Raw genomic sequence first — 22,458 nt, 5'->3', positions numbered from 1 at the left:
AGTCAAGTTCTAGGAATGCAGGAGCAAGTCCAAGGTACAGACGAGCTTCAGATGTGGACAGGCCTCAAGGAGTTGGGGAGCTTTTCAGGTTGCCAGGTCTTAGCCTTTCCTCTCATCACCATTATGCTATCATTACATACTAGTCTGGAACTTATAAATAAAAATTCATTTCCTTCATCACATCCCCCTTCCCCAAAAGCACCAAATACACCACCATTTTAGGGATCCTCAGTAAACTTTATTAGTGGCACTGTAAATCAATTACAATCAGAAACCAAATTAAACAAACCTACTAAACGAATAAGTTCTCAACCATGGTTAACTGCTTGTAACATATCTGGCAAGTATCTGTTTAAAAAGTCAAAAGTATCAGTTCCCCTTGCAAATTAATTAACAAAAATATAACTGTTTTCAATTTCCATAATACTTGAAAGTACAAATATAAATTAAATATGGTTCCAAAGACTACATACGACAAAACAGTCTATAAAACAAAGCTAATTGTAAAAGAATTGTTCAATTTACTTTGTAGCATTTATTTCGTTATATAAAAGTATTTAAAACAGTATATGTTTTCTATATCATACATGGAAGTTCACATCCAGATGTCTTTTCTGTTAAATCCTTAGTCTTTTTCCATTGTCAAAATCTTCATTTTCACTCTTGGCTACATTTCTCTTCCTTGGCAATTCTTTTTGTTACGCCACTGAAATATTTCTCACGGAAGGAATTATGACCTTGGTATGGGAGAAAGTGATCACTTAACAGATGTGAATACTGGTCCCGGTTCTGGTTGGTTGGAAAATATAAAAAACAAAGATGTTTGAGTTATTTCTTTAGTTAGCTTGAAACCAAAGCAGCCATTTACTTTAAGCAAAATCCCGCTCTCTGGTGCATGTTTGTTTCTCTTTATTATCTGAATTAGAAATACACCACCATTCTATATCTGTATCCTGCTTGGGTATCCAACAGTGTTCTCAACTGCTTCACTTTGTGTGATCTGTACAACAACCCTCTGCACAAAGAGAGCAAATACTTTCACTGGGAAAACAGAGATCCAGGGAGGGCACAGAGAACAGCCCCAGGCAACACAAGTTCAGACAACCACATACATCTTCAGATCCACAGTTCAGCCGAAACTGAAATCACCCATGACAGTAAGAATCCTCACACATGGAAGCTTCCACTCCAGAGATATTTAACAGCAGTGATTTATGTAATGTCCTACAGATAGAGAAAACTATTTGGAGGCAAAACCATATTCAGTTCATGAAGTAAACTATTTCTGGCAACTTTACCACAGTAGATGAAGATAAAAGTTAAACAAGCGATTTCCACACTCAGACTTCAGAGGCAGGTAAGGACTAGTGCTCAGACTGATGTTTGGACACTGGAAATAGAAATCTGGGTCGGAAGGTTATATTTCAGCTTAGAAAATTGAGGGCTAATTAATCTTCCCATTCAATTTCACTAGTCATCTCAAACTGTGAAAAAAAATCTAATTAGAAATAAAATCTCTCTTCCTATGTACTGTAAAATCAGATTCCATTGCATGTAAATTGATGTGATTTTGAGAACAGATATAAAGACATAATTCAAAAATATGAAGCCTAATTTTTTATCCTGGTTTCGGTATCAGAATGATATCTACAAATATATCTGGAATATAACAATCTTCATATATTTTTATATTTTTTCTTATTCCTGTATGAAATGAGTATCTTCATCCTTTTCTTCATACCTAATACTTAATAAAGCCTAGGTGTAGCCAAAATAAAATTATGTTGGCTGATTTGTTTACTCAGAAACTATTTTGTCACAGAATTTCTTTTTAAATCACACAAAATCCAAACTATTAAACATGTCCAGATTTCCTGATTCATTAAAAAAAAGAAAAGAAAAAAGGCCTTCATTGTGGTCCCCTTCTGCCATTCTGTGTAGCAGCCTGCGGGGTTCCATTTCACGTATCCATTGGATTCTGTACGCACTCTGTTCCTAGGAATTTTGTTGGTTCATTTCTCTTGCTCTCTTTGCTGTGAAGGCTTCATTCTCTTGTGGGTGTCTTTATTATCTTTTTCATGGTCTCAGGAAGAAGATAGGACAACCTGTATTGTCAGCCCATCGCCTTGGACTGGAACCCCTTTCCCACACTCCTGCTGTGCACACTAGCTCCCCATTTGCTGAGTACTTCCGCAAGCTCTGAAGGGGATTATTGTACAGAAAATACTACCCTATAAGACTGTAAAAAGTTACAACTTGTGCTTCTCGGCACAAGCAGAAAAACTACCATGCCTGAGGCACTTTAACTGCATAACCCAATAAGAAGAGGTATAGGGCTACTTATGTGCAGGCACTGTTCCAAGTAGTTTATACACACTGACTTATTCAATCCTTACAATAACTGTGTAAGAACAGTACTGTAATTGTCTCCATTTTACAGATGAGGAAACTGAGGCACAGAAAGGTTAACTAACCTGCCCAAGGTCACACGACTCGAGTAAAAATAAACAAGATTCAAATTTTGAGCCCTTAACCTTTATGCCTTCTTGCTTATCAAAAAAACATAAACCGTAAGAATAAAGGTGGGGTACCAAATTTAGAAAATAGGTAGCTACTTAAATTTTATGACACTAAGTACATTACATACTTCTGCAAGCACATGAAAACATGCCAATGGTTACTAACTCCAGGCTATGTAATTTGCAAAAGATGAAAGATAAAGTCTATCAGATCAACCTGTAGGTACATAATTAACGAACACCTAATGAAACGTGGCATTTACTAGATATTTATTATGGGCCCCAAACTACACAAATGTTTTATATGAACTACCTAATATAGACTCATCTGCTCTAAGAGATAAGTACACTATTAACATCCCTTACAGCTGAGGAATTATAGAGTACAGGCCCAAGATAACAGAGCTGGTAAGTGGCAGAGTTAGGATTTAAACACAGGTCCATTTGACCCCTGATACCATACTCTTAACTATAACATAATGAGGTTTTCTCCAAGAGTTAACTTTTTCCTCAACTCAAGAAGGAGTATCTCTGGCAATAAATAGGCGATAAACTAAGGCTTTGATAGCTAAGCGGCCTACCCACAAAGCAACAGAACTAGATCAGAAGTACTATTGACTTCGTTCTGGCCACTAAGAGGATTATTTCAATGACACAAAATCTTTATAGCAGGAGGACAAATAAGGAGCCACGAGGATGCCTGAGGGATACCATACCCCCAGGGGCACAGTGGACTTCAGAGGAGGACTCCGGTCTGGTCCACATCTCAGGACTGTACGCGGGGCAGCAGCAATACAGAACAACATTCCAGCATTTAACCTTGGCTTGTGCATTTCAACTTTCATCAAAAGTCTGACTGAAGGGTCATCTGAAAGGAAGGGACATGCCATTCAACTACCCTCCAACTTCTGTCCTTCTATCAAGAAAGATCACTAGAAAACCTGTCTACTTCCTGAGTCACACTAGCTCACTCCTGGCAGAAATGTTGCTTGGCTATTTAAAACTCTGTCCAGATGTCGACATCTCCTGCTGCTTTACTCCTCCCCACAGCTCCCTGCATCACTCTCTACCTAGACATGGAAATCAGAAGCCTGGGTCAAATGCCTCTCCCTTTTCCTGTCACATTCAGTCAGTCCGAAAATCTTTGATTCTCCACCCTAAATGTCTCAAATCCACTTCTCTTCACCCACAACTCCAGTACTGGCATCTAAACTTCCTCATCTCTCCTTTTTTTCCCCTCAATGGCCAGTTGCCCTCTCTCCAGTGGCTCCCTCTCCAGTCTATTTTCCATACTGAGACTAAACTCAACTTGTTAAAATGCAAATCTAATGTGCCAGCATTCCTGGTTAAAATCCACATGGGTTCGAACATTCCCCAATTCTGAGGCTTTCCCCTTAATGTCTGGGAGTTGGACTCAACTGCACATCAGTTTGCTGAACGTCCTCTCAGTTTCCTCTCCCACACAGGAGGAATCACAACACCAGCTGGCAGTGAGGTCCTTCCCAGCTCTGCCTTCTGTCTTCTCTTCTCCCTGTGACGCCTCCAGGCCATGCACCACCACCTCTATGTTGAAATGCATGGCAGACTACTTTGGGGAATGTTCTGGAGCACGCAGTGGTGAGGAGGATAAGATAGATTCCAGCATTCGGGCTCAGTAGGCAGCTGAGGACGGGCTGGAGACTGACTCAACTGGTAATGGGCCTAGACAACAATGCTGCCAAGGACGCAGTGCACCTGAGGAAGCAGGGCGTACAGAACACAAAAGCTGAAACACAGTGGGAGACAGGCTTCCTCACAGACCAACGAGACAGCTTAACCAAACAGCTGGCCTTTGACCTAAAGGATATAAAAAAGACAAACTGGTGATAAAGAGCAGAGAATATGATGATCAGAGTAAGGGAATGGAAATGAACAGCAGGAGCCTGGAAGATCCCATAGCGGTAATTAAAACCTATACTAATTAATGGCTATCAAGAAAACATATACTACCTATGACATACTTATCTGGGTAGTTTAGATCACAAGATTTCCTCAGAATAGAGTAAGAGTAAAATAAGCTCCTAACAGACCTTGTGTTCAGTGGTACAGAGACCCAGTGGCAGAGAAATATGTGCTACTGGAAAAGTTAGGAACATCTATAACCTTAGAAATGCAACCTCTGGAGGGGGGAAAAATCCCTATTCATCTTTATCTCTCAGGGAGTAGGGAATAATTGGTATAAGGAATGTGTATGGGTCCTGTGCTGGAATGCCTCCTTCTACAAGGCTGATTGTGAAATAAAACATTTGGAACAAAAACTCCTGGAGAACCCAAAAATTCCAAATCCCTTGTGCAGTCAGAGATCTGGGAAGAGCCGTTCCAGTAGCGAGCAGCCTAAGTCCCGCTTCAGGGTAAGCGAGACACTCCAGGGACTTGGGCTACCGTTTTCACCTAAGTGGAAAAGTCATGGTTCATAAATGTTCCATATGAAACATTTAGTGTATCTATAGTCTACCACATATTATATCAGACATGTAAGTATCATATACCTGTGAATAATACACACTTAAAATATACCCTTTCCATAAAAAATATACTATTTGCAACTGCTCAGAATTTAAGTTACCTTGACGCTGAAGAAAATGGCAAACTCGGTAGGTTTTTTTTCTTTTTTCTCTTTCATCCTATCTTTAGTTTATCAGGGCTCACACTTGAGATGATGATATTCAACTCTACATATTTTTCATCACCTTTTCATGACTCTTCTCTATTCACATTCCCTGCCCATCTCAACCAAGAATATCTGCAGATTTTTTTTCAACTCCGTATCTCGAAGGTCCAAAGTGTTTACTTAAAAGGAGAAGAGTATCCTCAAGCAACACAACCATTGATGTCCCTCATAACTCAAGCTTGCGACAGTGTCTGACTTCTGGTTTCTCTAACACTTTCAAACCTGCCTATCGCTATCAGTCATTACATCACCTAAGTAGCATAAAGTCTGAGTCCTGCCAATTTTTAGTAAGCAAGAAATGCTTCATGGAAAATAAAAACACACAAAGAATTAGGAAATGCCCAGAGAGAAAACTATGGCAGTGAATGATTACAGATTACCTTTCCCAAATTTAACTAGTAGTTAGTAGTAACCTACTAGTAGGTTAGTAGTTACAGGAGATATGAATAAATTATTAAGATTATTGATTACACTATGTTTTAGACACTCACCATTTTAAAAATTTTATTATTGAAGCACAGTGTATATACAGTTTCAGGTGTTTCAGGTTTCAGGTGCATGAGTTTCAGGTGTACAACACACTGATTCAGCAATTCCATATATTACTCAATGCTCATCACATTAAGTGTAGTCACCATCAGTCACCACAAAACATTAACAATATTATTGAGTATACTCCCCACACTGTACACGTCCTCACTGTCATCTCTTACTTATAACTAGAAGTTTGTACTTCTTAATCCCCTTCACCTATTTTGCTCATCCCCCCACCCACTTCCCCTCTGGTAACCACCACTTTGTACATTTGTTTTTTGGATTCAACGTATAAATGAAATCATATAGCGTTTGTCTCTGACCTATTTCACTTAGCATGATACCCTCTAGGTCCATCCATGTTGTTCACAAATGGCAAGATCTCATCCTTTCTTATGGCTATCCATTGTGCATATATATCTTCTTTATTCGTTCATCTATTGATGGACTCTTAGATTGCTTCCGTGTCTTGGTTATTGTACATAATGCTACAATAAACACAGGGATTGCATATACTTTTCAAATTTGTTTTTGTTTTCTTCAGGTAAATACCCAGTGGTGGGATTATTGGATCATACGGTATTCCTATTTTTAATTCTGTGAGGAACCTCCATATTGTTTTCCACAGTGGTTGCACCAATTTACATCCCTACCAACAGAGCACGAGGGGTCCCGTTTCTCCACATCGTCACCAACACTTGTTATTTCTTGTCTTTTTGATACTAGCCATTCTGACTGGTGTGAGGTGATATCTCATTGTGGTTTCGATTTGCATTTCCCTGAAAATTAGTGATGTTGAACATCTTTTCATGTGTCTGGTGGCCATCTGTATGTCTTCTTTGGAAAATGTGTATTCAGGTCCTCTGCCCATTTTTAATCAGATTGCTTGCGTTTTGTTTTTTTCGTTTTGTTTTGTTTTGTTTTTTTGTTTTTTGGTGTTGAGCTATAGAAGTTCTTTATATACTTTATATATTAACCCCTTATTGAACATATCATTTTTTATAACAGAGTTTCTACAGGAAAATTTGTACGAGTCTCAGATGGCTACATAATGGAAATATACTGCTTTCAGACCTATCACTTAACCCTGTAAGACCAACAGCATAAATATGACAATACACAAATTCTGATTCAAGAAATAACTTATATTTAGAACTATGTGTTTTACAAAAGTGAATTATTTTTTGCATCTTTTCCTAGAAGATTGTTATCTAAATTTTGCAGATAAGGAAATGGAGGCTGAAAGAGTTTAAATAATCTGCCACCGATAAGCCAGTAAGGAGCATTTGTAGAATTGTAGCCTAGACCAGACTTCAAAGCCCATGCTTTTTCCATTACACTTCTTTTTTTAGTGGAAATTATATCAAAACAATGGCTAAAGAGTTAACTTCCCACATGGTAGATCAGTGGGTCATTCAAAATGGAATTTGACATTTAGAAGACATTCCTCACAGAACAGCAACATTATGGTAGCACATATTTCTGATCTAAACTTTTAGACAGAACCCCTTTAACCACTGTCCCACCCAACCAATTTCCTGTCCTATCAGTACTGCTAATTCTAAACATAAACCACTTGAAGAATTTTAACACACTTGCCAAAGAAACCAAAGGAAGACTTACAACCAGTAGTGTACTTTTATGTGTACACTGCCCTCTGCTGGCTGAAGTAGGTAAATCCTTCTCTAGAGTACTTCCTAATGTGGGTAATGGCAGCTTAAAGCCCAGCTGACAGTCAGTCCCTCACTGTTTGTGAGTTCTGCTTGCTGTAAACACCTACAGTCACAGAGCACCAACATGATCGGGATGGCCATTTTACTTCAGGTAACATCAGCATTTATCCACACCGTTTCGTTTTTTAAAGAATGATGTGGAAATACAGAAATACATATCCTCTTTGGCGATTCTAAAATGTATCACTTTGTCATCTATGCCCGACCTAGAACTGCAAATTATTCTCTAATAAAAGAAAGAAAAAGTACATAAACTAGACATTGTTCAAGTTAATCCTTATTCAAGTTAATTATTTTTTACAACTCTACATCAAAAGGAGTAAAATAACAAAAAAGACATCGAAAGTACTTCAGCTACTTACAATTAATGTTAATCTAAATGGGAACAAATTCTCAAGAAAACAAAATTGTATGTTTCGCAGTAACTTTTGAAATGGACACTTTAAATGGAACTAATGACACCCTGAATTATACTGAGAATACACACATGTAAGAGTATTTCTCAAACGGAGCCTCACAAACTGCTCAGACTTTATTTATTTTTTCTTTTTTAACGTTTATTTATTTTTGAGACAGAGAGAGACAGAGCATGAACGGGGGAGGGTCAGAGAGAGAGAGACACAGAATCTGAAACAGGCTCCAGGCTCCGAGCTGTCAGCACAGAGCCCGACGCGGGGCTCGAACTCACGGACCGCGAGATCATGACCTGAGCCGAAGTCGGCGCTTAACCGACTGAGCCACCCAGGCGCCCCAAACTGCTCAGACTTTAAAGGAACTAAAGTTTCTTCACTGAGAAGTCCACATAGGTAACACTACCCTTCTAGTTACTGCTTTCTCCCCGAAAGCAGTAACTTTGGTTTGTTTCTCGTGAGAAATGAAGCCTAGGTACCAGGGGACTGAAATGTTTTTGTAACACTGATTTTTGAAGAGTGATGTCAGGGTAATGACAAAATCCCATGTACTTTCAAAGAGAAAACTTTTAGTTAGCCATAACTGTTCTTTCTCTTCCTTCAAATTGATGATTTAAATATTGCTGAATTGGATTGTTTTTATTCTAGAAGGGCCCCAAATAATCCCTGAACAATTACTATTCATTAAGTATTTGTTGAGTTGAGCAAAACAGGCAAGATCTGTGAATTCACAGGGCTTATATGCTAGTAGAAGACAGATATTAAAGACTGTCTGCCCAAACATATACTTACAAACTGATTAAACACTGGGAAGAGTTACCATAATATGAGACACCCAGCTAGATGGGGTGAAGATGGGGTGAAGAGTATGGACAAAAAAAGCTTCTCTAAGGAAGGAACATTTATCTGAGACCTAAGAGTCTCAGGTGAGAGGGCATAAGAGAGGAAACACAATGTGAGAGGACTCTGAAACTAAAAAGAGATAAATACATTCTGGGAACTGAAAACAGGCCAGTGTGGCTAAGGCCTGGTACACAAAAGCGAAGGTGACACACAATGAAATGGCTGAGACAAGCCAGAAATAGATCAGGCTGGCCTTGAAGGTTATGTGAAAGATTCTGAATTTTATTTTAAATTCCACAGAAAGTCATTGATGACTTTTAAGCAGGGGAGCTCCATTATCTATTTACATTCTGGAGTCAGACACACTACCAATGTGTCATGAGATCACAGGTAAGAGCTTACCTATTTACATTCTTAAAGATCCTCTGGCTACTGCATAGGAAATATAACAGCAGGAGAAAACACAGAAGCAGGGAAACCAGTTGGGAGACTATTTTCAATAGCCCAGGAAATCACTGTCCTCATGTGAAAGGGGGAAAAAAATGCAAGAAAACTATCATCCACTCATCTCAAGCCAGATTTCTGGACGCTATCTTAACTCCGGTTGCCCTCAGCCCAATTATACAATCAGTAATCAAATTCTGTCATATCTACCTCCCTCCAAACTCTTAATTCTATTAACTCCTCTACAATCTCCACTTCTACCCTTCTTAGTTTCCAGCTTCATCATCTTTGCACCACCATGTCAGAAGCCTCTACATTGCTACCACAGGTATCTTTCCACAACTCAAACTCACCTGCATTTTAAAGCCCAGGTGACTTTCATAAAACACGAACTTCTGCCACTCTCCTAACATCCCTCATGGGCTTGCCATCACCAAAAGGATCAACTCGAAGTTCTTTAGTATGTAAAGACCTTCAACACTAAGCATTCTTTGGTTTTCAACTTCCGCTCCAACCATTCCTCCCCCAAATACTTACTATTTCAGTCGTGCTAAAATACTTCAGGGCTCCCTGAATGGTCCACAACCCCTCTCATGCCTCTGTACCTTTGCTTAAAATGTTGGCTTCCTCTCTCTTTTTTTTTTTATGTTATTTATTTTTGAGAGAGAGACAGAATGAGCAGGAGAGGGCAGAGAGAGAGGGAAACAGGATCTGAAGCGGGTTCCATGCTGTCAGCACAGAGCCCGACGTGGGGCTCGAACTTGCAAACCTTGAGATCATGACCTGAGCCAAAGTCAGAGCCTCCCAGGCACCCCAACTGGCTTCATCTCTTGACAAGCACCATTTCCTCAGGTAGATGCTCTCCGGTGTTCACACAGCACCTCACACAGGTCACTACAGAACCGAACATATGAGATTGGGATGGGTTGGGTGACCACTTCTCTCACTGTGCAAGTACTCTAAGGATAAGGACTATGACTTAGTCTCTTTAGCCTCATCACCTTACACAAATGGTCCCATAAACACAGGCCGAGTGATGAAAGCCAGGGCTTTCCCCTTAGGGAACATGTAATCAAGTCCAGAAAAGAAAACATACAAAAATATGAGAAGTACATGAATATAAAAATCATTAAAAGGCACAGTTTTCTTACTAATTTCTGACAGCACCTTTTCCAAAATTTCACCTGTCCTCAAGACCTTAGATTACTATGTTTATTCACTCCCAGCAAAAACTTAAAACCTCCTTTACAGAGAAACAATGAGTCATCAGGCATGAGTTTCTTCAACTTCCTTGCCCCACCATCCTCTACTATAAACAATCCCCTAACTTTACCTCTCACACCATCCCCATCCACATTCTGAGTAAAGCCAAAGTTCTCTCTCACTGTGTCCTTTTACTGCCAAAAGAGTTACTTTTATAGAAACCCCCAAACTTTGATGAAAATATCTGAGAGGTAATCATCAATGTATAAAATTACCATTTAAAAATAAGGGATTTCCCCTAGAAAAGTGTGAGTTTGGAGATGAAATTGCAGAAGTTCTATAGCCATTCAGAAGGAATCCAAATGGCTTCTATTATAATTACAGGTTAGGTTCAAGTTGTCCTTTTACTTACTGACAGTTCCTGATAATGAGATAATGATTTCTTCTACCTCACTAGTATTAACCTTAAGCCATTTATATTCTCAGAGTGACAGTAGTTTATACAAAACAGCAGTTTCATTGCAAACAACAGAGTACAAATGGCTTATGAAACTTATTCTATGATAAGTGAAAACCAACAATGCTGTCATCATAGTGAAAGCCACCAAACTAACAATGCTCATCTGATTTTGTCAAGAAAGACTCACTCGTGTATTCCTGAAACAGATTAAAGCTATGATACACATTCTTACATAAGGTGAGAGGAAGAAAGCAAAGAGATGGAAGAGAAAAACATTGGGTAGATTTCCTTTCTTGTAATCAGTAGAGTGAAATGAAAGGTAAATGACAGTGTTGAATCTAACAGGCCTCAGTTCAGCTTCGGGGTAATTACCCATGTCCGGCTTTTGTTTAAAAATCCTGCTCCCCTTATCAAAGCTTCCCACTGTTCTACATCTGGTACTGGACAGTAGCTATAGAAACCACTTGTGCTAAAGTTATACAACTATAAACAGCACTAGGCCATTTCCAAACCAAGGACAAGCAGGTCAAAAGTCTGGCATCCAATACTATTAAGAAAAACCTCTAACATTATTCTTAATGGGAACTTCTTACCTTCCAACTAAGGTAAGGTTGGAAATCTTCATCCCTAAATTAGGTATTCATATATAATCTGTACTTGTAAAAAATTTCATTACTTTGCAAGATATTAAGTTACCTAAAGTCTATTAAAATACTTTAATGCATATTAAAATATTCACTGCAATTTAATGCAGTGAATATTTAATGCAATATTTAATGCAAAATAAAATATTCACTGAGTTCTGAAAATGAGTAACATTTAATGATTCAACTTTGATATCCGGCACTCAACACATAACTTCTTTCTAACTGTAAAAAGACCATCATGGATATTTAAGCTATTAGGATGATACAGCCCTATATGTACTTTTTTTTTATTTAAAAAAACTGTTTAATGTTTATTTATTTCTGAGACAAAGAGAGAGAGACAGAGTATGAGCAGGGGAGGGGCAGAGAGAGAGAGGGAGACACAGAATCCAAAGCAGGCTCCAGGCTCTGAGCTGTCAGCACAGAGGCTGACATGGGGCTCAAACTTGTGAACTGCGAGATCATGATCTGAGCCAAAGTTGGACACCTAACCAACTGAGCCACCTAGGAGTCTCTAAGTAGTTTCTACATGCCTACCACTAAAAATACATTAACTTTATAAAATTCAAAACTTAACTTCGAATGTTAAAATAATACAGGGCCAACACACCAGATAAAAATGTTATGACAACTTACTAGTTACTATATCTAATATACTTAATAAAAACTAAGTAAGTCAGTAGCAAAGGATGAAAAATAGAGCAAAATATGCATTGGCATGCACACACATACTCTTCCACTTTAAACTGGAGACTATTCTTCTCCTAGTTGACTTTTTTAAATTGTCACAAGACATTATGAGAAAAATTAACAAAAATACATATGCATTTATGTAAAGATCAAAAAAAAAGCAAAATTACTTGGCTTATGGATCATTTCAATACTAGTGATAGTATGATGGAAAGCAAGAAAGTGATTACCATACTAGTCAGATTAGTGGTTATACCTGCAAGCGAGGTGTTTAGGATCAGAAATAGAGGTGCTGACTGCTGTTTAACCCTAACCTTGGTGGTGGTTACACAGATGTTCACTTTATAATTACTCATTAAACTGCACACTAAGGTTTTAGGCAAAAAAATATGTTGAAAATCTCACAGTTGTATTCCTCGTGGGTCATGGGGAGGGAAGAAGATGTATGTTCATGTTTGAATTTGAAAACCACTAGGAAGATAATTCTAAGTTACGCATATAATAGAGGATAAAAAATACACACACACACACACACACACACACACACACACAATACCAACTATAATTGCCATTCACCAATTTTAAAGGAAGCCAGAGGATCATGCAGATTCCACACATAAATTTCCCATTTCCCTAAACCATTCATACCTTAGGACTCCCAGATTGTATTTTGCAACTGATCGCTAAGATTCTATAATATAATATCAGTATGTTAAAAACTGTTTTACTGTCATAGCTTGAAAATATGATCATTACAGTCAGAGCATAATGGCAGATGCTCTCTCTACCTTTAGAGAACTGCTTTTTCCTGCAAATAAAAGAGACATATCCTAGAATCCAGATATCTTAAATGATTACCTTCCTGGAGCAGGTAGGGGATAAATTTTTGCTTTTTCTTGGTTTACCAGAAACAATTTAAAACCATTATGAGAGTATTAACAAAATATCCAGTTTGTTTGGCAAAATCACTTACTTGCAGAAGTAGAGAAGAAAAAAAATCAAATGATGACCTTTAACATTTAAATTCAAGGAAAAGTACCATTAGCAACTAACGTAAGTCATTCAGAACAAGATAACATGAGATACATAGATGACCATCGTCCTTAAAACTTAATTCAACATGACATGCAGCATCACCAGGCTTTTATCTACTTTTACAAGCCTTCTTCAAACACCAAGTCAAAACATAATTTATAGATAACCCAAATAGTTTCCTTCTTACTACAAAAAATAATTTTTAAAAAGACTCTTCTTTCTTGGTCTTTCTCCCCCCACCCCCTCTCTTACATATGCATTTGATGGCAATGAACACTGTATCTTATTAATACAGACTTAAAGTTCATGTCTAACTGCCAGATTCTTACCAGATTCTAATTACCAGTGTCACCTGGTCTTATTTTTCCCACTGATAAATGAAGTAGTGTCTCCTTTCTACCAAGCATTATATGATTGAAATACTTCACACCTAATCTCTAATTTTTCATAGCTCTAATCAAAAGGAAAATATCCACTTTCCTGGCATGAGATAGGAAAAAAAAAAAAAAAAAAAAACCTAAAATATTTCAGAAAGAAAGGCCAGCCCGGAGAAACCATCTTTAATTCAAAGAGCTGCCAAAACAACTAACGGCACTAATCCTGAGAACAGATAAAGCATAACAAAATATGCACAAGCATTATGTCAGCAAAACACCAGTTTATGATTAGCAACACTATTAATCATTCTAATATGTAGACTACTTATGGCAAAGACTAATTTCTTCTACTTCAAGCCATCCCTAAGTCATTTTCTCAAAGAAGTGACCTTGGTGTCTCTTCCCTTCCTTCCTCATTTAAAACATGTTATATTAGTGGTTCTCTCTCCATAGCTTCAAAATTTCTTGGTACTTAAGTCCCTCAGTTTTGGCCACCCTCCATTCTGATTAATGAAGCATTCATCAGCTTCCTGTTAGTGGACTCTTCATTCAATCCAAAATTTAAAAAATGAACATTAACCCTCAGCACCTGTCACTATGACCTCCCAACATTCCCTATTTTAAATCATCAGAATTATACTCGCTAACTGTAAAATTACAGCTGATATACATAACTTTAGTCTAAACTAGTGTCCATATAATATCTAGAATTCAACTTATCTATACTTCAGTACTTCCCAAATCACTATAAGGTATCAATCATGTCAGGTAAAGAAACCACAAAACAAACAGGGCACCTGATGGCCCATTTAGTGCAAAGGCAACTTAAGATACTCTTTTTTTTACACTTAAACATACTATAGAATAGACTTTAAAACCCGCATGTTTAAGAAAAGATTTCAAGGAAGTCTCAAAATGGGCTACTTGGGTACTCTTTCATCTGTCCAAGTATACTGGTAGAAAAGGCGGACAGTGTGCTGTTACAGGTGACTTTCACTGAAGATATAACTATGACACTGCTATTACACTGGTCCGCTCTGGACATGTCTGAAAATCAGCATTCTTTTCCTAATGAGTTTTGTATGAGAAAAATGTTTTATAGAAGCAGCCACTGTGACCACAATTATATATTGCAGCATCGACTACATGTTGGATCAACAGGAAAAATGAGTTCTAGTAAAACAAATCACATTCTACCATGGCCCCATGAACAGTAAGGAAAAGTGATCTTTAAAAGAAACTAGAAATATGCCACCCAATAGTACTTGCCTTTTAACCTTAGCATATTCCAAAGGTAGAAACATGTTTTGGTAAAGAGGCAACATGATGCATAACAAAGGACAAAGAATTTCAAGTACAAAGAGGAGTTTTGGTCTCAATTGGGCCACTTCCCAGTCTCTAAAATTAGCAAAATAATGTGCTTAAATGGATCTGAAAGTTTTGTAAACAATAAGCAGCATAAAAGTGTTGTATATACGTATGTGTTTATAGATACATGCAAGTATGTATATGTATATATATGTATATATATGTACATAAATGTATATATACACGTATATATAAACACACATATATACACACACCCTTTCAGAATATATCAACTGGGAATAATGGCTTCTCTTATCAGACATCTTCATTAATATGAGCAGCGAAAATTTTCTTCTTTGTTACTAATGCCCAATAAGCAAGTCTAAAAACTATAGTCAATAATGAAAAGACACAAAGTTTTATAAAATATCCACATTCTTTAGACAGTTTTTGCATTTATAACTTGTTTACATTCTAAAAGGGGAGAGGGAGAACACTTTATAACAAAATGTATTAAGTAGGCCAAAAGTTAAACTGAGGTTAAACCTAACAAGTGACAAACCAAAAACACAGAGAGACAGTACACAAGAGTGTAAAAATCTAAAATTAAGTCTTTCATTGCCAAAATCAACAACGCTGAACAAGACTGAGAATAATTTGTTAGATGCATATGAGAACAGTTTGACAATTTTATGTCATCACTTGCATTATAAAGGACTAGGATCTTGCTGCAATTATACACAGTCCTCTTCGTACAAACAGAATGTAGAAATGAAGTGATTAATTAAAAACCAAATGATTAATTTAACATGACAAAGTATTTTCAGTTACAGTACACTGCATACAAGTGAAAACTCACTGATCAAATTTGATCTTATGAAGTGAAGACTGCTTCAAGGCACCTGAGTGGCTCAGCTGGTTAGGCATCTGACTCTTGATTTCGGCTCAGGTCACAAGTTCGAGCCCTGTGTCAGGGTCTGTGCTGACAGTGTGAGCCTGCTTGGGATTCTCTTTCTCCACTCCCACACTCACATGTACACATGCTCTCTCTCAAAATAAGGAAACATTTTAAAAAATAAATAAAATGAAGACTTTCAAAAAATCACTTGAGCATTAGGCTTTTCCCTTATTTTTTTAAATAAATTTGGAAAGGACAAGAGTAAAATAATAAAAACAACCAAACAAAAATTAACACTGCCTTTATAGGTTTAAAAATATCTAAGGTGAGTGCCTTTATTTATCATTTTTATGTAGAAGATTGTCAGAAACATCCTTAGATCATTCTTTATTTCTTCTTCCAAGCATCAAATAAACTGCTTAGAGAAATATTATAAATCTGATAAAAAATACTGGAAAAAAGATTTTCTTAAATAAATTAAACTTACAGGAAAGCAAATGTGACATTGTTGACAACAGGTCTCAATTTTGCCATTAAGATAGAAATGACTGGTGGGGCACCTGGGTGGTTCAGTCGGTTAAATGGTTTCAGCTCTTGGTTTCAGCTCAGGTCATGATCTCACAGTTTGTGGGTTCAAGCCCTGCATCGGGCTCTGCACTATCACCTTAGGATTCTCTCTCTCTGCCCCTCCTGTGCTTGCTCTCTCTTTCTTTCTGTCTCAAAAATAAGTAAATAAATTTAAATAAAAGAAAAAAAAGAAAAAGAACATTTAAAAAAAAGATAGGAATGCAAGCTGGTGCAGCCACTCTGGAAAACAGTTTGGAGGTTCCTCAAAAAACTAAAAATAGAACTACCCTACGACCCAGCAATTGCACTACTAGGCATTTATCCACGGGATACAGGTGTGCTGTTTCAAAGGGACACATGCAACCCCATGTTTATAGCAGCACTATCGACAATAGCCAAAGTATGGAAAGAGCCCACATGTCCATCGATGGATGAATGGATAAAGAAGGTGTGGTATATATATACAATGGAGTATTACTCGGCAATCACAAAGAATGAAATCTTGCCATTTGCAACTACGTGGATGGAACTGGAGGGTATTATGCTAAGTGAAATTAGTCAGTCAGAGAAAGACAAAAATCACATGACTTCACTCATATGAGGGCTTTAAGAGACAAAACAGATGAACATAAGGGAAGGGAAACAAAATAATATAAAAACAGGGAGGGGGACAAAACAGAAGAGACTCATAAATATGGAGAACAAACTGAGGGTTACAGGAGGGATTGTGGAAGAGGGGATGGGCTAAATGAATAGGGGGCACTAAGGAATCTACCCCTGAAATCATTGTTGCACTAATTTGCATTGCTAACTAATTCGAATGTAAATTTAAAAAAACAAAACAAGTCAAAAGAAAAAGAAAAAAAAAGACAGAAATGACTGGTTTATTATGTGACCCCATTAATGATTAAAGAATCCTTTCTCTATATTTTCCTCTGACAATGTTTCAGGCCATCATAACCATTATATGGTCCAAGTACTATTTATGGAGGCCAAAAAGAATGCTGATGTCATTCATTTTACTTCCTAACATCAAGACTTACAACTATAAAATCCACAGATAATATTTCTATTTTTTACATGTATTACTCATGTGCCTGGCACATTAATGTTAGTTACTATTACTATAATTAGTAACTCAAATAATTACATTAAGTGCTGTAATTTCTAAGAGCTGCAGTGTTACTAATTTATCAAACGCCGTACTTCCCTCAAAATACTAAAAGACAAACATATACATGAGAACTGACTGAGACAGCGTGAAAAAAGCAGACTCTAACATGCAACAGGCATTTTATTCACGGTGATAGATACTAGTAACTGTTAGTTATGGACGGAATTGTGCCCCCCCAAACTCATAAGGGCTCATATACTAAAGCCCTTACTCCCAGAATAACTGTAGTTGGAGACTGGGCCTTAAAGGAGATGATTAAAGTTAAAGGACATGGGAAGGGTAGGGTCCTAACCCAACAGGGCCGATGTCCCTGTAAGTAGAGACAGACACCAAGAATATACACACACAGTGGATACAGCAAGAAGGAGGCTGTCTGCAGCCCAGCAAGACAGGCATCATCAGAAACCAAACCCGCTGGCACCTTGACCTCAGACTTCCAGCCTCCAGAACCGAGAAAATAAACTTCAGTTATTTAAGCCCCTCAGTCTGTGGAATTCTGCTATATCAGCCCAAGCAGACTAACACATAGTTCACTGAAAAAGTTGGTAAAAGCAGGAAAAAAATAAAAATGTTCTGTAAATATACTGAATATCTTAACTTGAAAAACTGTATATTCATTTATCAATCTTTTGATATAGAATCAAAGATTTCCTACAAAGATTTCCAGTTTTGGCTTCTGTAAAATGATGCAAGAACTTAAAGACTCTTACAAAGCAATCTGGGTATGGAAACCTAGATTCGGATAGCTTTTTTCTAACCTTTTATACTCATCTCACCCATTCCCAGTCCAAGAGTTTTATTTAGCAACTCACTTTATCCCATCTTTCTAAAGTATTCCACTTAGCTTTTATAGAAATGACAACTTTATTCTCACACTCACACTTCACTGGAATAACTAGCATTTAATTACATCACATAATTACCATAACAAATATAACCAGCATAAACAACTCACAAAACAAACACAACTGGCTCATGGAATACAGACAACTTAGCTGGTAGGTACAGAAGCATAGAGATATAGTAGAGATCAAGCAACTCACCAGCTGGAAGTATGCAACATGTTACAGGCATAGGTGCTGGTGTTTTAGGACAAAAATGGCCAGTATTAGACAATCAACGGAGTTTGCAATGGAGGTTGGTTAAGAGGATTTCTATTGTATATCCAAATACATTTTACCCATCAAAAACTGTCACTTAGGAATGTTGTCATTGTGCCAAACAATATGGAAACCCCTCTTTTAGAATTTCTGAATCTGCCTAATGTTTTAAATATTCAATGGTAGATCATCAATCTTGGAACAGGATTTGATTTCCAAAAAACAACAATTAGGTGATGGGTCTGCTATAAAATGCGAGCACCAAAGTCCAGTAATAAAATTCAAAGAAAAGCAAAGTGTCACTATATAGCAAAATAACTGTTTAATATTATTCCTTTAAATGTAAATCTAAAAATTTCAAGAATATGCTGAATAAGTACAACATAAATATAATAAGTACAAGATGCCACCCCAAGAATATCTATCATTTCAATATAAAATTCTGTTGTTTTAAAAATGACAACCACTTAGGGGCGCCTGGGTGGCTCAGTCGGTTAAGCGGCCGACTTTGGCTCAGGTCATGATCTCACGGTCTGTGAGTTCGAGCCCCGCGTTGGGCTCTGTGCTGACAGCTCGGAGCCTGGAGCCTGTTTCAGATTCTGTGTCTCTCTCTCTGACCCTCCCCCATTCATGCTCTGTCTCTCTCTGTCTCAAAAATAAACAAACATTTAAAAAAAAAAGACAACCACTTATATTAATTATATCGCATTTACCTATACATATATATGTATGTAAACACACACATACAACCCCGTTCCTGAGTGAACACAAATCAACTATTTATATACATAAATAACTTCACTTTCTGAAATGCCCCGATACTGAAGCCTGATTAATGAAGAAACTTTATGTCACACTGAATCTTATTTAGTAATTAAAATAAATCACTAAAGTTTGTGCATAAAGAAGTAACATAATGGATGCAGTGTTTTAGAAAGTCATTTAACAGTTAAGAACTAGAGGTGTGAAAATTGGAAAAGATAATTTAGGAAACAACCAGAACAAACGAGGTATATGATAGTAAGAGTCTAAATTAGAGACAGATAGCAAATGGAAATTAAAAGGACAAAGGACAAAAACAAGAAGTCTATAATAATATATTCAAAAAGCACTTTACAAATATTAGTTTTCATTACTGTGAAAGAATCCATAAGCTGTAAATCAGATGAAAAAAATCAAATGCAGAGTAGAGGTGAGTATGACAAAATCTTCGGGCAGTAACACTGTTCTTTCCTGCTTATTGTACAGACCAAAAACAAAGATGGGACACACTCAAGGTTAGTGAATTTGGGAAAGCTGTGGTTGTCAATCCAGATAAGTATAGCTGAAGGAGCATGTTGTAGATTTAATTAAGCTTCATTATGAGGCATTATTCATATCAATTCTGATCTGGATATGAAATAACAGATGTTTTGTTCTTCTCAAGAATTGTGTGTGTGTGTGTGTGTGTGTGTGTGTGTGTGTGTGTGTGTGTGTCAGAAAGAGCACATGCATTGAGTCCTAACAGATGAGAGAAAATGACTTTGTCCATTATATAAAGTGACTTTTTCTTTGCAGAATAGTCTTCAATCAAGTAGGTTCTGCTTTGGAGGAAAAACGGTAACTAGTAGATTGCTAGTTAGACAATAGTTGTTTAATTAAGTGTGCTGTTTTTCTTTGTTTAACTGCATTCGTGACAAAGATGAGAAGTTAAAGTCAACTTCTATTTCTACTCTGCTATTTAACTTCTATATCCAATTCCTACCCTCTAAATCTCACCAAATGTCACAAAACTCTTGAACTTCAAACTCAATTACAGGAAAACTAGAAAATTCTCTTTTGGATTCTTCCAGAATTTATCCAAAAAATACTAGGATAATTTACCTCAAATGTCTTCACCTTTTCCATGGTTATCAAGCGCCTTGATGTGTGACTAGAAAGCTTCTGCTCACAGTTGCTAATGAGTTGCAGGCAAGGGTGCCAGGGTACCATCTCCTCAGTGTATCTGAAGAAAGCACAGCTGACTTTTAGGAACACTCATATGTGCACCCCACACAGGATCGTCACGGGGTTATCCACTGTGGTATGGATGTCCTCCCACTCCACGCTCTACATATTTTATTTTACATATACTGACTATATAATCCATAAACAAACATTTTACAAAGTACTTTAATATTACATCTGAAAAAAGCAGTTTAATTTTTTTTTTTACCTGTGGACTAAGAGACAGTGAAAGAATGTTTTACGGAAGAACACAAAGCATTTAACGATTTGACGTTAACAAGACAAGGATTCCACCCTAAAGGGTCCCACAAGAGCACATAAGACAGAAATATATTCTGTAACAAACAATCCCTTGATATGCATGAGGGACTGACTCATCTGGAGATTTTTATGAATTCCCAAAGAATAAAGTCTACTCGGCATATATTTTCCCTATAAAATGAAGTGCTCCTGCAAAATTTTAATGGCATCTTGAGATCTCTATTACCTTTGTAAATACAGGAAAAGTTATTTGTAAGATTATTCAAATAAACTAGCAATAAAATAAGCACCACATGGTCACCTTAACCATGGAAGAAATCAAAGCCACAATAATGAGCAGTGGTGATTGCTGCTATGCAGCCCAGGTACCACGTGTATGGAGGTGATGACACCTAGAAAGCAGGATAGTCAGGCAGCAGTAGTTCTGAACCATCTGACAGGTTGTTGGCATCACTCTTGGCAGAAGAAACAGGTGACAGATGAGGGGGAAACAGCTATGGAAGAATGCTGAAGAACAGCAGGGGAGGCACTCATTAGGTATGGGTACCATTAAGAACACTGTGATGCCTAGTTTTTATTTTTCCTTTGCAAATCTTTTGCCTTTCTAGATAACCTCTGCAAACATTTATTATATGGGAAATTTTCAAGTTCTGGTCCAAAGTGGGAAAGGTGCCAATTAGCACTTCCCATAAAGGACACCATCTCAGCTAGCCCATTCCAATGCATCAACATGGTCTTCACTACCACTCTTTTATTGACTTCTCTAGTCCCTCTGACCTTCAATGAGCTCTCCCTCATTACCTCAACCACATGCTCAAAACCTTCATCACCCACTTACAAAGCAACATTCATAATGCACTTCACTGTATTATCAGTGGAAGGAATTCCCTTGAAGTCATTCTCTGCATCCTTCCTTAGAGCTCTCCAGTAGGTAATGACCATTTCACATTTTGCCTGATCTAACAATTCTCTAAAGTTCACTATCTAGTCAGAAATGTTGTCTTTCTCCTAAGATTAGTTAATATCAAGTTTGGGAGTCTTCATACAAAGCATTTATGATATGGAGACATACATTCTACACCATGGTTAACAGAAAAAAAAAAATATAGCCTTTACCTTAAGCTTGAAAAAGCAGAGTTTGTAGATGTCTAAAATAGTATGTCAAACTTAGTTATGTACCTTTTTTTAAAGGAAAAAAATCTTATTTCCTGGTAGAGTTAACTTAAAGTATTCTTATTAAAATGTAACTTAAAGATATATAAGCATAAGTTAGATATAAAGTCCATATGCTTACATTCTTTAAACACCTATAAAACCAAAACAAATTTACAAATCAAAACTACAAAACCAATACAATTTTAACTAATACTGATGACACGAATGATGCTAAGCTTGTGAAACTAAGTCACCAGGCCTTTGGCTTAAGAGCAGAAAAACATAGTTATGTGTTTTATATTACCCTTTTTGACTTGATCTTTAAGTTTAAGCATGAAAGAATGTCATTTGGGTTATCATTATCATTAACAAGCTCGTTTTTTTAATTTTTTTTTTAATGTTTA

The 22,458-nt window shown here is 37.1% G+C and overlaps 1 protein-coding gene across 6 annotated transcripts in view; it reads right to left on the bottom strand.

Moving 5' to 3' along the window:
• Positions 1-498: 498 nt before the first annotated feature.
• Positions 499-22,458, bottom strand: part of LOC125938893 (tRNA (guanine(10)-N2)-methyltransferase homolog) — a 93,071-nt gene continuing 71,111 nt past the window's right edge. For all 6 annotated transcript variants that reach the window (XM_049654305.1, XM_049654306.1, XM_049654307.1 and 3 more), the window contains 2 exons: positions 20,516-20,636; positions 499-789 (listed from right to left, as the gene is read on the bottom strand). In XM_049654305.1, the coding sequence (XP_049510262.1) occupies positions 658-789; positions 20,516-20,636 (253 nt within the window). In that variant the 3' untranslated portion in view covers positions 499-657. The remainder of the gene's footprint in view (positions 790-20,515; positions 20,637-22,458) is intronic.

This window comes from Panthera uncia (genome assembly GCF_023721935.1).
Source record: "Panthera uncia isolate 11264 chromosome B2 unlocalized genomic scaffold, Puncia_PCG_1.0 HiC_scaffold_24, whole genome shotgun sequence".
NCBI classification, from domain to species: Eukaryota; Metazoa; Chordata; class Mammalia; order Carnivora; family Felidae; genus Panthera; species Panthera uncia.
The sequence above is the reverse complement of the archived record's forward strand: the minus strand, read 5'-3'. Positions and strand labels throughout refer to the sequence as shown.